This window comes from Eumetopias jubatus, unplaced genomic scaffold, assembly GCF_037043125.1.
Source record: "Eumetopias jubatus isolate StellerSeaLion01/CBP00866 unplaced genomic scaffold, mEumJub1_p1.0 scaffold_2, whole genome shotgun sequence".
Classification (NCBI taxonomy): domain Eukaryota; kingdom Metazoa; phylum Chordata; class Mammalia; order Carnivora; family Otariidae; genus Eumetopias; species Eumetopias jubatus.
Window position 1 is genome coordinate 79,727,908 of NW_028274808.1, and position 13,985 is coordinate 79,741,892.

Genomic DNA, 13,985 nt, shown 5'->3' on the forward strand with positions numbered 1-13,985 from the left:
CGGTGCTCCTGGTTTCTGGGCCTTTGGACTCTGGGACCTCTACCAGCAGGCTGCTCCATGGTTCCCAGGACTAGGCCTCAGACTGGGAGTTATACCATCGGCTCCCCTGTTTTCTTCAGGCCTTTGGACTTGGACTGAATTATATCACTGGCTTTCTTGGTTCTCCAGCTTGTAGATGGCAGATCATGGCATATTTCAGCCTCCGTAAAATTATGTGAGCCAATTCCCATAATGAATTTCCTCTTCTATCTATCTATCTATCTATCTATCTATCTATCTATCTATCTATCTATCTATCTATATGTCCTATTGCTTCTGTTTCTCTGGAGAACCCTGACTAATACATGAGCAGAGGAATATTAGGGCAGCACAGATTAGAGAGCTATGAGTAGCTTAGTTTTACATATAGTATGTCTGTTAGCCATTCAAGTGAAAATGTCAAATAAGTACTTGGATATATGTGATCTCCTCATCCAGGTATCCACCTGATGCACTGTTTATTGTCCAACTCCCTCCTCTAGAATGCCAGCTCCATGAGAGCAGGAACTCTGCCTGTTTTGTTCACCACTATGTCCCCAATACCTAGAAGAATGACCGGGGTAAAGTAGATCCTTAGTAAAATATACTGGAAAGGTGAATGAAGGACTGGATGAAAGAGTTAAGTGTTCTGTATGACAAAGTAGGTTGCAAATAGGATATAGTTAGGAAATATCTGTTTGAAAGTAAAATTGCTTGCTGGGCTATTACTAGGGAGATGTTAGCAATAGATATCATGTAATCAACATTTTCTGTGTAGAACTATATAGAAATGAAGAGACGCTTGCAAGGCTTCTGTAAACTTTTATTTTATACTTATGGGCCACTGCCAATGCAGGGACCTTGGCTTCTGGCTCATTTCTACAGATTTACTTGGAAAGGTGTGATAAAGGTAGAAATTGGAAATATTCCTTCTAGTAAACCATGGCTACTTACTGGTCCATAAACAAAATGCACACTGAAGCCTGTGTGTTATTCAGAAATCTATGACTTTCTGAACTTATGAAATGTATTTTTTCATATGCAAGAGAGAAAACATCTTAAAAAGGAAGGCAATTGTCTAAACAAAATGCTGTGAACTATGGCTTATATTATAGGTATATATCACTGCATGTGATGTACCAGTAAGTTATGGAATTTGACTGCTAACACATAAAGGAGCCCTGTGATTAGATCAACTGGAACCTGATATCATTTTATACATGACTATGCTAAAATATAGCCCAACAAGTCAGCTTAGTTAATTTATCATCAGCAGTCTGTCTGGTGAAGTCTGATGGGAAACATCAGACCTCTTGTCAGTTTCATCAGCATACTGAGTTGAAGAACCAGGACAATATAATACTTCAATATTTAATGACTTTTGCTCTAGCACAGGAAAAAGTACAATCTCAAATGCTGTTTTATCAAACCAACCCACCAACCAGCTGAACAAACACTATTGTTAACCCATGATTCATCCCCACTCATGTTGCCTCCCATATTCCATTTGTAATGGTGACATGTTCACAAGAATTATGAACACAGATAGATTAAAACTGACTAAGGCCAGTGGTCATGATGAGCAACCACTTAGATTCCACTCAGAGTGTGTCCTGTGGTACGACTACAGGGCAGTATTATTAGATTACATTAAATTCATACATACCATCACACACATGCATATATCACACACACACAAGTACATTCCATAAAGACAATCACAGAAAAATTGGCTGAAGGAAATGTACAATTGTTTATATATATTTATATACACACAGTAAAAGATTTTCTGCTGTACTCACAGTCTGTAAACATCTTGGAACATGCCCAGCAAAAGTCACTGTGGGCCCTTTGAAATGGTGACCATGTGAGAAGTGGGGGTGGGGGAGGTGTTTAGATTCGTACTAGAAACCCAGAGAAGTGAAGAACTGTAAGTTCATGGTGGCATTTGGGGGTAATTATATTTCACTGACATGATAAACTCAGCTGGCCACTTTGAAATGGTTTCTTATATGGAAAAGGGAATGACCAAAAAAGTCTTACCGACAGTTAACATTTTTAGAGAAATCAAGAGACTATGAGGTGATATGTAAAACATATATGTATGTGTACATATATGTATACATGTACACATACATGTTGCTATTACCAAATACACACATATACATGTTACTATTACAAAAAAAAATCCCCTCAATGAAAATTTCCAAGTCTTCTAAAAACATTCAGTCTTTTTCTACTAGTTGTGCTTTAGACATCAATACATTCCACTGAAAGTCTTAGGTATGGTTGAATGATACACACATTTAAATTTTGGTACATGATACTGATTTTACATAAAATATCTACAGTAAAAAAGATTGGGCTTGTGAAAAATAGAACTATTTGATTCAAGCATTATTTTAAAATTTAACATAAAAATATGCTCCAGATCTCCTGTAATGAAACACCATTACAAAAGAAAATACAGGTTCTTAAAAATTCTTTGAATAGCAGCTATTACACTGCCACATGTGGATATCAGTCTGGGCTTTTTAAGTGCCTATATCTGCTGCAGCTTGAGAACTAATGTTTTAAAAATAAAAAAGTGACATGAAAAGCATTAACCTGATTGCTCACCTTACTGTGTCTGGCCAATTCAAAAAAATAGAAAATCTTGTCGTAATCGCTAAATTTTCACTGTAACCAGTTCTCACTGGACATTCCACAGAACTGCCAGGGAAGCTGTTATGTACTGGAAGACTCTATTTTCATGCAAAAGTAGTAAATATCCCTCTGATTTAGTCGAACAGTCTCCTTTCCCCCTGCCAACTCCCACCATTTTTTTAGTGCGGAATATAACATGTAGAATATGTAAATTAGATAAATTAAAGAAGTAAGATTCATTGAATTTGTGACCATAACCAGTCTACCCTCCGATGTTTTGGAAAGCATTTTTCTGGGTTTGGGGCTGAGTCACGGGAGAAGGATTGGAGAAAAGATTTCTGGAAACACAGTTGCTGTGTGTTTTTTTTTTTTTCTCCAATAGAATTTGAAGGATTATTGATTAATATCTCTTAAGATGTTTAGTTAATACTGTCCTTATGGCTGCTCCTCTCTGTGTTGTGGTTGTTTTGTTCATGGTTCTTCCATTGTATGCTTGTTCCATTCATGGGGACTGAAGTCATCAGACTTTTGGACTGGTAACAGCAACAGCAGAGGCAAGACTGGGGGAAGGAAGAGATTCTTAATAAACGAGCCTACCAACCCATTCCCAGCAGAACACAGAAGCCTTGGGCTCCTACCAAAAAATGTGAGGACAGAATGTGAGCCTGAACAGTAATCTAGAGCATGGAGCCTGTAATCTCTAGGTAGAAGTTCAATTGTCCATTCTAGTGAAGAGAAAATAGATCCCTTGTTTCTTGTTTTAGTGATTCACCAAATCAAAGTGGAAGGGAAGGCAGTGTTAGCCCAAGGGAGCATGTCCTATGACTTGGGGTGGGCACGGTTGGAGAAGGGTCCGGAGGTGCCTGGCATTTCTACAGAGTGCATCACCTGCATGGCTCTCTGCTTTGGGCACCTCATGTGATGCTCCTCACAGCCTTAGGTGGTAGGTGCTATTTTCCCCATTTTATTAATGAGGACATGGAGGCTTAGAGGGGAAATAGGCAGAACTGGAATTAGAACCCAGGACTCTCTAGATTAAGCTCTTTCTCCTGCATATGCTACCTCTGTATGAAGATCAGTCAACAGGTAGGTTTAATTTCTGAGTTTGTACCTTGATTTTCCTTCCTGTCTAATTAATATGTAAATTAATTAAAATGATATTAATTCCAGATTATATGATGGATTAATTATGACCAGCATTTTAGTCAATCCTTCCTTGGGCAGAATCTTTCTTAGAGCACTGCATGACTTGTAAACATTATCAAGTAGACTTCAAAAAGGTAGCAGCTAGAACTTCTATACCAAGATTCACCTGTTTGTAAGATTCTTTGGTATGTCTATCTCCTTCTAGATGGTCCATTCCATGAGGGAAGTCATGGGGTTTTTCCTCTCTTCTCTATCCCTAATAATAAAAAACTCCTACTGAGAGCTTATTATTGTCCCAAGTGCTTAACATATATTAACCCACTGAATCCTACCTATGAGATAGATACAGTGATCATCTGATTTTACAGATGATCAAACTGAGGAGGCAGGAGGGGTACCACCTGGACCCGGATTAGACAGTAAGTACAGAGCTGTGATGTAAATCAAGATTGCTTGCTTCTAGATCCTGCACCCTCGACCTCTACACTACTCTTCCTAATATGTGCCATAAACTGAAGTGACACATCCTGGCCAAAGATAACAAAATCCAGTTAGGATTAATGCCGTGCTAATTGTCCCAGGAACTGGAGAGATACTTCAGGAAGAAGTACATGGAGCTTCGGGAAGACATGGATTGGCTTACCTGCAAGGAATTTTGAAGAACAGAAGGAAACTGATTTCAAATGAAATTACATTAGTTCAGATTGCTAGGGCAATAAGCATTTCCTTTTCTTGAAGAGGCTATTATTAAATATCCTATTATTTAGCAAGAGCTTTTTTAGCAGCAGATTTCATGTTTTGTTGAGGGTGTGGTTAACATCTAAGATAATGTGAGGCATGACTAGGTTGTGTGTATTTTCTGGAGCCTAGAGCTCACAGTTGAGCATTTCTTTATAAAGCAGCATACAAAATTAACATGTTATTAAGTTAGTTCTTTTTATTTGAACCCCTGAATATTTTGTTGTCTGAATTGGTATTGCTTTTCGGATAATTTTTCTGACAATATTGCTTTATGCTGACAATCTGACCCTCTGTCTGGGCAAAATAGGATTTTCACTTCTCTACTGGAAATTAGCCATGATTGTTGGCTACTTAATGTACTCCTTTGGTTGTCCTTAAAAAGATATGTGTAAAACAGTCTTACCTGGAAACAATTCTTAAATTTCTTGCTCACAAAGTATAGAGCTATGGGGTTTATACAAGAATTCATGGTTGCCAAGTTAATGCCAATGTAATCCATGAGTAGCAAGAAACTAGAACAGAAGAAAATGGAATAATTAGACGATAATGTTTTTCAATCTGCTAACTAGCATTTATCCCTAGAATAAGCATTTTTCTTGCCCAGGAGCCATTCCTTATAGGTGGCAGTCAGAATTTTTTTAAAGTCCTTGTTTAAGTGGCAGTTTCAGTTCTGCAGAACATTTACGGATATACCTGCCACTTGGTTAGCTCAAACCATGACACACAGCCCCAGGAGGGGTGCCTCAAAATTACAGATATGGCTCGCACAAACTCTGGGATCAGTCACAGGCTATGTCAACGAAAGAAAAATAATCAACTTTGTGGTTTTAATTTTCAGGGCTAACAAGATTGTGGACTAGATGGTTTTGTAAAAGTATTATAAGCACGACAATCAGAGAAACTCTCGATTTCCTAACGAGTACATGGGCCCGTACCTAAGTAATTCACATCGGTTCTTGTCCATCTCATCGTACACGGTTTTCTTCAAAATGCGGCTCAAGTGAAGAGGGAACCAGCAAAGAGCAAAAATGACAACCAAGCAGAAAACTGTTTTTGCCACTTCTCGACGCTAAAGGGAAGTGAGGGGGGGAAAAGTACAATAAGTTTAGTGTTTTTCTGCTAGAGGAAAGAACCACACAAAGGAAGTAGTAGACAGCAGAGAAAGAATTACTTTAAAAAGGGCCAGAACAGCGCTCCTCCCAGTGCCTCCATCTCGTCAAGATTTGAAGTCCAACTTTCTTTTTTTTTTTAAATTTTGATATATTTTTATTTAAAAATGTGTCAAATCTTCATTGCAAAAAAAAAAAAAAGACAGAGGCAATATTTTTCATAAAAAAAAGTTTCCAGTTAGAGAAATAGTTGGTGTTAACTAATGATTTACTAACAATTTTTACTATGGTCAGGGTTTTTTGTATTAGCTGATGCACAAAAACAAAGCACAAGGAAAAACAAAATAATTCTAGCATACTTGGTCTAAGTTCTTTGTCTTTCAAGGTATATTTTTCATCGTTAGAACACCATTTCTTGAGTATATCCTTGGTATTGTGACTAATCAAAGATACTTAAACTCCAGCACATGTTACTCAATTAAAGGATCATCGTCGTCTTCTTGCATCTGAAGTTGGGAAAATGGATGGGGTACGGACAGTCTATTCTGCATGATTATAATGAGGCACGTTAGCGTGGTTAAGACCAAGAGGGCACTGATAACAATTCCAATGGCTTCTGGGAGATTAATGCACCACTGGTCAACTAACAAACACTTACTATGACCAAAGGTTCCATTATTGGGATGTGGTTTTAATCCCAGGATGTGGCACATCATTGGATAAATATCCACACTGTTAATTGTGCTGTGTTTGTAGCCTTTGTGGAATGCTGGACTGTGGGCAGCTAGAAATGGATGCATACTAGACAAAGAATTATCATAACCATGGTCACCTAATTTTGGTAATGACTTATTTAACACAATTGTCCAGCCTTCATCAGCAACCAAAATAACAGGCTGAATTCGATCATTATGTTGGTAATGAAATCTGGCAGGAATGTCTTCTTTGAGATAAACATTCATGTGAGGGTTACAGATTTTCAGTTTGTTATAAACCTCTGTTGTATTTATTTTGGGAAGTATAGCAGCAACTGGAGTCCAATCTTCAAGAGTGTAGCTTGAATCATCAATGCAGAGATCCAAGTTTATCAGTTTGTCCTTAGAGCACTGGGTCATCCCATGATCACTTGTAATGATCACATTGAGATCTTCCCACAATCCTAGCACCTTGAGTTTGTGGACTAGCTCACCAATAAAGTCATCTACTTCTTTCAACACTCTGTACATGTTTTCTTTATCTTTGGGTCCATATTTATGGCCACTTGCATCTGGTTCTTCCCAACAAAGTGTTGCAAAGGTAACTGGTGGGTTCGAATTCATCAGCCACATGGTAATATTATTTAGTCTCTCCTCAAATGACACTGAAGAGCTATAATTCATAAAATAGGAAGGTGTGGTATTGTGAATGGGTACGTCTGTTCCAGGCCACATAGCAGCGGCACTTGATCTGTTTTCCTGAAGCTGATTGGTCACCCAAATAGGTACTGCCTCATTCCACCAAAAAGGATCCTTGTCATCAAAGTCAGAAAAATGTTTCTTTGTGATTACATCATACATGGAATTAGCCACGATGCCATGGCTTTCTTCATACAAGCCTGTCACAATACTGTAGTGGTTTGGAAATGTTTTTGTGATAAAGACATTTTCAACATGCTCTACCAGGACTCCTTCTTTGATAAAATTCTGGAGATGAGGAAATTCATAGTTCTGTAGATAGCTCTGAAACCATCAAAGGATACCAGTAGTAACTTGGGTGGCAGGTTATGGGAAGAGTTACCTCTACAACCAGTTATAAGTCCAGAAAATAAAAGTATTACTAATAACTTCATAATGAATGTGTTGAAGGAGAGCAATCAGGGTTCCCGCTGCCGCCGGCGCGCAGAACTCAGCACTGGCGGAACCCCGCTCTCGTGGGCCCTGAGGGCGAGGCAGACCCGAAAGGACACGCGCGAGGCAGAGATCTTTCTGAGGCGCCTGTGCAATAGCGGGCGCCCCCGCCGCGGATAACAGCCCCAACCTCCCCGAGAACCGCTTTGTTGGGGGCGCTCTGGAGTGTGCTGAAGTCCAACTTTCTAATCAAGGAGTTGCTAATGATTCTTTTGGGCAGCTGCCAGGGAGGATGGTGGCCTCAAGCTGGTTATTAGGGTCAGGACAGAAGTTCATGTCAGGGAACTGGGAACTGGCTGGAGCTGAGTGCGTGTGTGTGTGCGCGCGCGCGCGTATGTGAGTGACTATATGGGGGGGAGGGTTAACTAAAAGCCTAACTAGCATTAATGGCAGCATGGCAGTCAAGGTGACAGAAGCTAGCATGATAAAAAACGAACAAATCTATGAAGATATTTGGAAAACAGAAGTAGGGAATAGAAGAGAAAAAGCCAATAGCTATGTGTTTTCTCCATTTCTTGATGTTGAAGAAAGCTAGCATTGGGAGTTTTTTGCTTTTAAAATTCTTTTATTAATGACATGTAGCTTCCAAAGACCTCTTGTTTGCAAACAGAGGGATGAGGGTAAAGGATTATCAGCAATGATGATTAGAATGACTGGGACATGATGACCCCGGGCGACTTCAGTTTGAAGGTTTACATACTTTAGAGTTCAAGAGATTGTGTTTGGATGCTGGTAGCAGTAGAGTTCAGAAAAATCATAGGTTAGGAATTATCTGCAACCAGACATTTGTGTGCATCATGCTTGAGTATTACAAAGCATGCATTTGAAAGCCTAACTAGGAACATAAAATGCAACTTGTCTGTAACTGGGATCAGTTAATGTCAAAATAAAATTGATTGAAAACAGAATTTGGCAGGGTAATGCTGGTTCAACCCAAAGCATATAGCATTAAGTATGGGAAGCCTACAATAAACCCACATGATTAATAGAGCCATTTAGAAAGATTTCAAGGCAGTTGTCACCAATTGCTGCTCTAGCCCAAAGGACTGGAGTTCTTTAATCTTTCAGAGTTATTGGGTGGGAGGCTGGGCTATGGCTTCAGAGAACATACAAGCTGAGCAACAACTGAGAAAATAGAGTTCCAATCTGTAGGAATAGGGGCTCATTTTAAAGGGTCCTTTTGTGTACACAGAAAGACAGTGTGACTGGAAAAAGAGAAAAGGAGGGTACTGGGGGAGAGGTTATCTCCCTTGAGCACATCCTCAAAGAGGACAATCCTTCAAAACCTAATATTAATATGTTGCCATGGCAGTCTGGTATTTGCTTAACCAGTATCTATTCTCCGGTTTTCCTTACTATCAGTCAGATCCTTGATTTTGTTGCTGCAGCAAGAGAGCTCAGGCTAATCATCCGCAAGCCACCTGACACAGTCTGACCATGGAGATCAAGTAGAAATTGTTGTGTGAGGTTTCTGGAAAAGCTACTAAAAAGTGGAGGCTAGTCCTCTGATGCACACACACGAAGGTGACCTATATTCTTTCCCTTTTTGCTGCCTGGAAATCTGATATAAGGGTAGAGCTGTATCTCCTGTCTTCTAAAGGAAAAGTCAGCAAAAGAGCTGAGCCCTGGCTTCTGAGTCCCTTGAGCACTGAACCAGTGACATCTGATTTTTTTGCTGTGGGAGAAAGAAGAAACCTTCACTTGTTTTACTCAATGTTATTTTGGGTTTTCTGCTACCAGCATCCAAACACAATCCCTAACTGATAAAAGTTGCAGTCAGAATAATGAAGAGAAATTCGAGAAAACCACGCAGGAAGCATGACCAAGAGCCATATACTGGATACTGGTCAAAGGGTGGCAGGGCTTTTCACTGTGAGCTTAGCTCCCCACAGTCCCAGTGGAAGGCCTTCCAGCCAGGCCTGCTCTCTTGCTGTTAGAACCTGCTACAGCTTTGGGTGTGACACTACGCAATGCCTCATAGGGCCAAGACTTCAGTTTTAATCTCCATTTGGATGAGCCAATCTCATAAAACAAGTGTATAAGGACATCTGTCCTCCCTATATCACAGGGTGCTTGGAGAAATCAAATAAGCAAATAACTTGCTCTTTGTAAACTTCAAGAATGCTATGGAAATGTGAAGCAGCATCCTATTATCCTCGTGACCAATCCCTATTCAATTATTTTCAGAGCAGCTACCATTCATAGCTTAAACAGGCTCAATCATGGTACTAATGAAAAACTCAATACTGAAAAACACTGTGTTTTTGTTTTTTGCTTTTTACAAATCTATTCTAATTAATTACCTCCACTGCAGGAGTGAGAGGCAAGAATTGTTTGATATATTTCCCATCTGGAGCCCTTGAAACATTCATGCCTGAACAAAGTCATACTCAATATACTTTTTCTGTTAAATTTTACTAAAAGATAATAGCTACCATTTGTATGCATGTTAGATTTTACAAAGTACATGTATGCACTTAATTCCTTTGATTTCTGTAGTGATATCAATTCATATACTATTATGCCCAATTTACAGATAAGAAGCTGAAGCTCAGAAAAAATCAGTACAGTAGTGGAAAGGAGTCACTGATGAAGAATGGTGTTTGTGTATGGCAATTGTAGAGGGCAGATTTACTGGCTTCATCAACAACTCATTAGCTTTTTGTGTGGTTGGGTGTTCTTACATACTTCTCTGCTAAGACTGAGAACTTACCTGTAGTCCTGCTTTTACTCTTTCAATTACTATATATCAAACATTTTCTGGGTACTTACTATGAGTTGAGCTCTGTTAGACACTGTATATGCATTAGGTAATCCCCTTGATGTATTATTATATACATTTTCTTTAATTTTTTTAAGACTTCAAACTGAATTGATATTTGTACAGAAAGATGCAGGTATTATTATACGTATTTTATGAAGAACTAGAGGTTCCGAGAGAGTAAGCAATTTGCCCAACATCACAGAGCCAGCTAGTGTAAGTGTAAAGGTTTGCCCTCTAAACACATGGCCCTATCTGTTCTATTTGCTGCCTGGGGATGGGGGTTGGAGGTCCAACAGCATTCTCCTGTTGATATGTACAATTTTGGGGCTCTCAAAAATTTGACCTCTTTTTCTGTACCCAATCCCATATCCTATCATGAGTCTTACCTTAGATATTTCTCTAATGAGGTTCATCTCTTTTTCCCACACCCCAAATGCATGTTGCCCATACCATGTTCTCACTGGGCTCTTGTCCTCGCACCTGAAATGCCCTCTGTCTTCTCCTTCCCCATCAAACCCATTAATCCTTTATGAACAGTTCAATCTCCCTCATTCATGACAAGTGTCTCTGTGACTTGGTCTTACATCCTCCTTGGCTTCCCACAACACAGTCTACTTCTACCATACATACCTTGTGATTCTGTTTTCCAATTGTTTGTATTTTATTTCTGCACCAAGACTGCAAAGCCTGCGTCTTTGTGTCCTGGCACAGTGCCAAGCCCAGTTCAATTCACAGACACACAAACACACATGTTGAATATACTCTTGGCAAACTAAATAATAGTTCCTCTCTATTTGGCTCTGCCCCCAGCGTCACCTGTTTTATCGGCAGGCTCTCCATATTCACAAAAGAAATTCCTGGGGTGCCTGGGTGGCTCAGTCATTAAGCGTCTACCTTCGGCTCAGGTCATGATCCCAGGGTCCTGGGATCGAGCCCCGCATCGGGCTCCCTGCTCAGTGAGAAGTCTGCTTCTCCCTCTCCCACTCCCCCTGCTTCTGTTCCCTCTCTTGCTGTGTCTCTCTCTGTCAAATAAATAAATAAATAAATAAATAAATACATACATACATACATACATACAAAAACTAAAAAGAAAAAAAGAAGAGATATTCCTAATATTATAACTATAAAGAAAACAGTTATAAGACACTATATTTTTAGGAAACCAGGCTACATCGGCTAAATACAGTATGTAGGCTCTCTGTTGTCTGGGACAAATCAGTCTTGGCCAAATTTTCATGAGCTTATGAGGTTTACCTGTTTAAGGTGCTCACTGAGGGCAATTCTCAAGCTGCCATTCCTTCTGTTTAACATCTCACAGGTCATAAGGGTGTAGAAGATCGCAGTGCACACCAAGGGCATGCAGAAATAGAACCCGAAGAGCCACCAGTCCTTTACATCTTGGTAAAACTGTAAGGTGAAGAAAAGGGAGAGAAAAGGAGGGGCATTATAATCTAAATTTATTGGGCAGTGCCTCTGGTAGCTTCAAAATCTTCACGCCTGCAGGAATGTTTCTATGTGCACGCCCTCTGGTTGTGGCAAAGGGCTTGGGGCTGAAGTTCAGAACTCAATTAAATTGGAAACTCCAAAAATCATCCTGGATTTATAAAAGCACATGAAGGAATGGCACTTCAAAATAAATTATCCTGACGAAGATACGTTTTATGAACTGAAGTTGGTTTTAATTACACAATGGGAGAGCCCTAATCAAGAAAAAGAATTCTCTTCCAAAGCTCATAAAGCATGATTTTGAGATATACAGAATATGTATTTATCTTTACTTATTGATAAGCCTCAAAATTTTGCTACTGCCTGGTTTCCTTTTGCCCCTTGTGGTTAAAGTGTACTTAATGTGAATCTTGTTTGGTAACAGCGAAGGTTATGAATGGCTTGTCTGTGTAGCTTTGGTTCCTGGGAGTTAACCCTTTGCCTGGTATGCTTGCTATGTGACCTCGCAGCCGGCCAGTTTGAGCCATCAAAAACCATGCCCTTTCTCACTCTTGTAATACTTATCACCTGGAAACTATTGAGGCTGAGTATCTTATCTAAAGGCATAGTTAGCATTATCTCCTTGTGGGCAGGATTTGTAAATGCGAGGATTATTCAGTTTTATGTCTTTTTAAAGGAGAAAATTTAGTACCCAATAAAAATGGAAATTAGAAAATTATAGCTACATTCTTCCTCCCACTAAATTAATCACCAACTTAGAAATGCTTTCCCCTATGCTCTTTCTCCAGATTGTTTATTTACGAAGGATAATGCGGCCTCCTGTATCATCTCAGTTCCCACAGTAAAAAATAATCATGCTGCTCTGTGAAAAACTGGACAGTTGCTGAATATAGAAAGAGGCCCAGTAGGCTACATTTGTAACATGTCTATTAAAATAATCTATAAATGGTTCCTGAGGAAAAAAAAGTTCTGGGCAGAGGTTCTTAACTGTTCTTATGCCATGGACTCCTTTGGATGTCTGGTGAAGGCTATAATTCTTTCTGAGAATAACACTTCTATATGCATAAAATAAAATAAGATTACAGTGGTAACCAATTATATTTAAACACAGCTATTGAACTATTGAAAAGAAAATTCTGATATAGTAATAAAGGTGTTTCTTAACAAATTGAGGGAAAAATCTAATGGTGGTCCTAATAACTATCAGAAGTTGAAACAATGATGAGCATAAATGATATTTCAAGATTATCCAACTGTTATTGTGACATGAAAATGTTATTTCTATTAGTGGAAATATAATGGTTCTGTTAAATATGATCATGGTTTGTTGTCTACATTCATAATAGAAGGAAATGATAAATTTCAGTTAGAAGTTAGTGAAAATAAATATGTAATTTCTTTTCCATTTAAGTTCACAGACCCCTGAATTCTATCCTAAGGCTAGTGCAAACTACCAAAGGCGTAGGTTTATTCAGGTGTGTTCATATAAATATCTCCCTCTCCACATCACATGGTAGAAAGATTTCAGTACTGAAGTCGAAAAACCAAAAAAAAAAACAAAAAAAAAAACAGAACTCTTTAAGTGCACACAAACACTCCTTTGAGCAACCCCTTCACTTGTAACCGGGTTTTCCAGATGCATTGATGACCGGGTGTGAATGCTGAAGTAGCTGCAGAGCGTCTAGATGCTGACCCCTGAGGGGTCTGGGCGGAGTCCCCTGCCCCCTCCAAGGCAGAGGCCTGTAGAGAAAGGGGTCACACATTTCTTTTGAACTGATGTCATCAGCCAGGGTGTGGGGGGACCTCCCTCCAGCCTAGGTTAGAGCAAAGTTGAGGAGGAAAGAATGGAACACAAACTGGGGAATCAAATGAGAAAAAAAGAACAGGAGGAGAAAAAGAATCTGAAAACTTCAGGCTTGGAACGGAATCTAAAAAATGATCAGTTTAAACTCCTACCCGTTACTGAAACCCCCTAAGGTAACTAGCCTTTGCTTGCCCACTCTATATGGGAGACTCAGTCTTTGCAAAACAGCCCATTTCATTTTGTCTAGTTCACATGATTAGTAAGCCCCTTCTTGACATTGAACTCCTGAAGGCTAGTAAGCCCCTTCTTATAATGAGCCTCTTCTTTCTAACACTTTAGTCGGGAATATCTAGATTGCTTATTCCCAGTGCCCAAATTCTGATAACCTCCTGCCATCTACTTTGTTCTTTCACTATGGAGACTGA

General features: G+C 39.4%; 1 protein-coding gene and 1 pseudogene across 2 annotated transcripts in view; both read right to left on the reverse strand.

Annotated features, from left to right (window-relative positions):
- Nucleotides 1-3,083: 3,083 nt before the first annotated feature.
- The window catches only part of EDNRA (endothelin receptor type A), a 54,631-nt gene continuing 43,729 nt past the window's right edge, over nucleotides 3,084-13,985 (reverse strand). For both annotated transcript variants that reach the window (XM_028125269.1, XM_028125268.1), the window contains 4 exons: nucleotides 11,565-11,717; nucleotides 5,487-5,620; nucleotides 4,955-5,063; nucleotides 3,084-3,224 (listed from right to left, as the gene is read on the reverse strand). In XM_028125269.1, the coding sequence (XP_027981070.1) occupies nucleotides 3,084-3,224; nucleotides 4,955-5,063; nucleotides 5,487-5,620; nucleotides 11,565-11,717 (537 nt within the window). The remainder of the gene's footprint in view (nucleotides 3,225-4,954; nucleotides 5,064-5,486; nucleotides 5,621-11,564; nucleotides 11,718-13,985) is intronic.
- LOC114225553 (bis(5'-adenosyl)-triphosphatase ENPP4 pseudogene) lies at nucleotides 6,122-7,518 on the reverse strand (annotated as a pseudogene).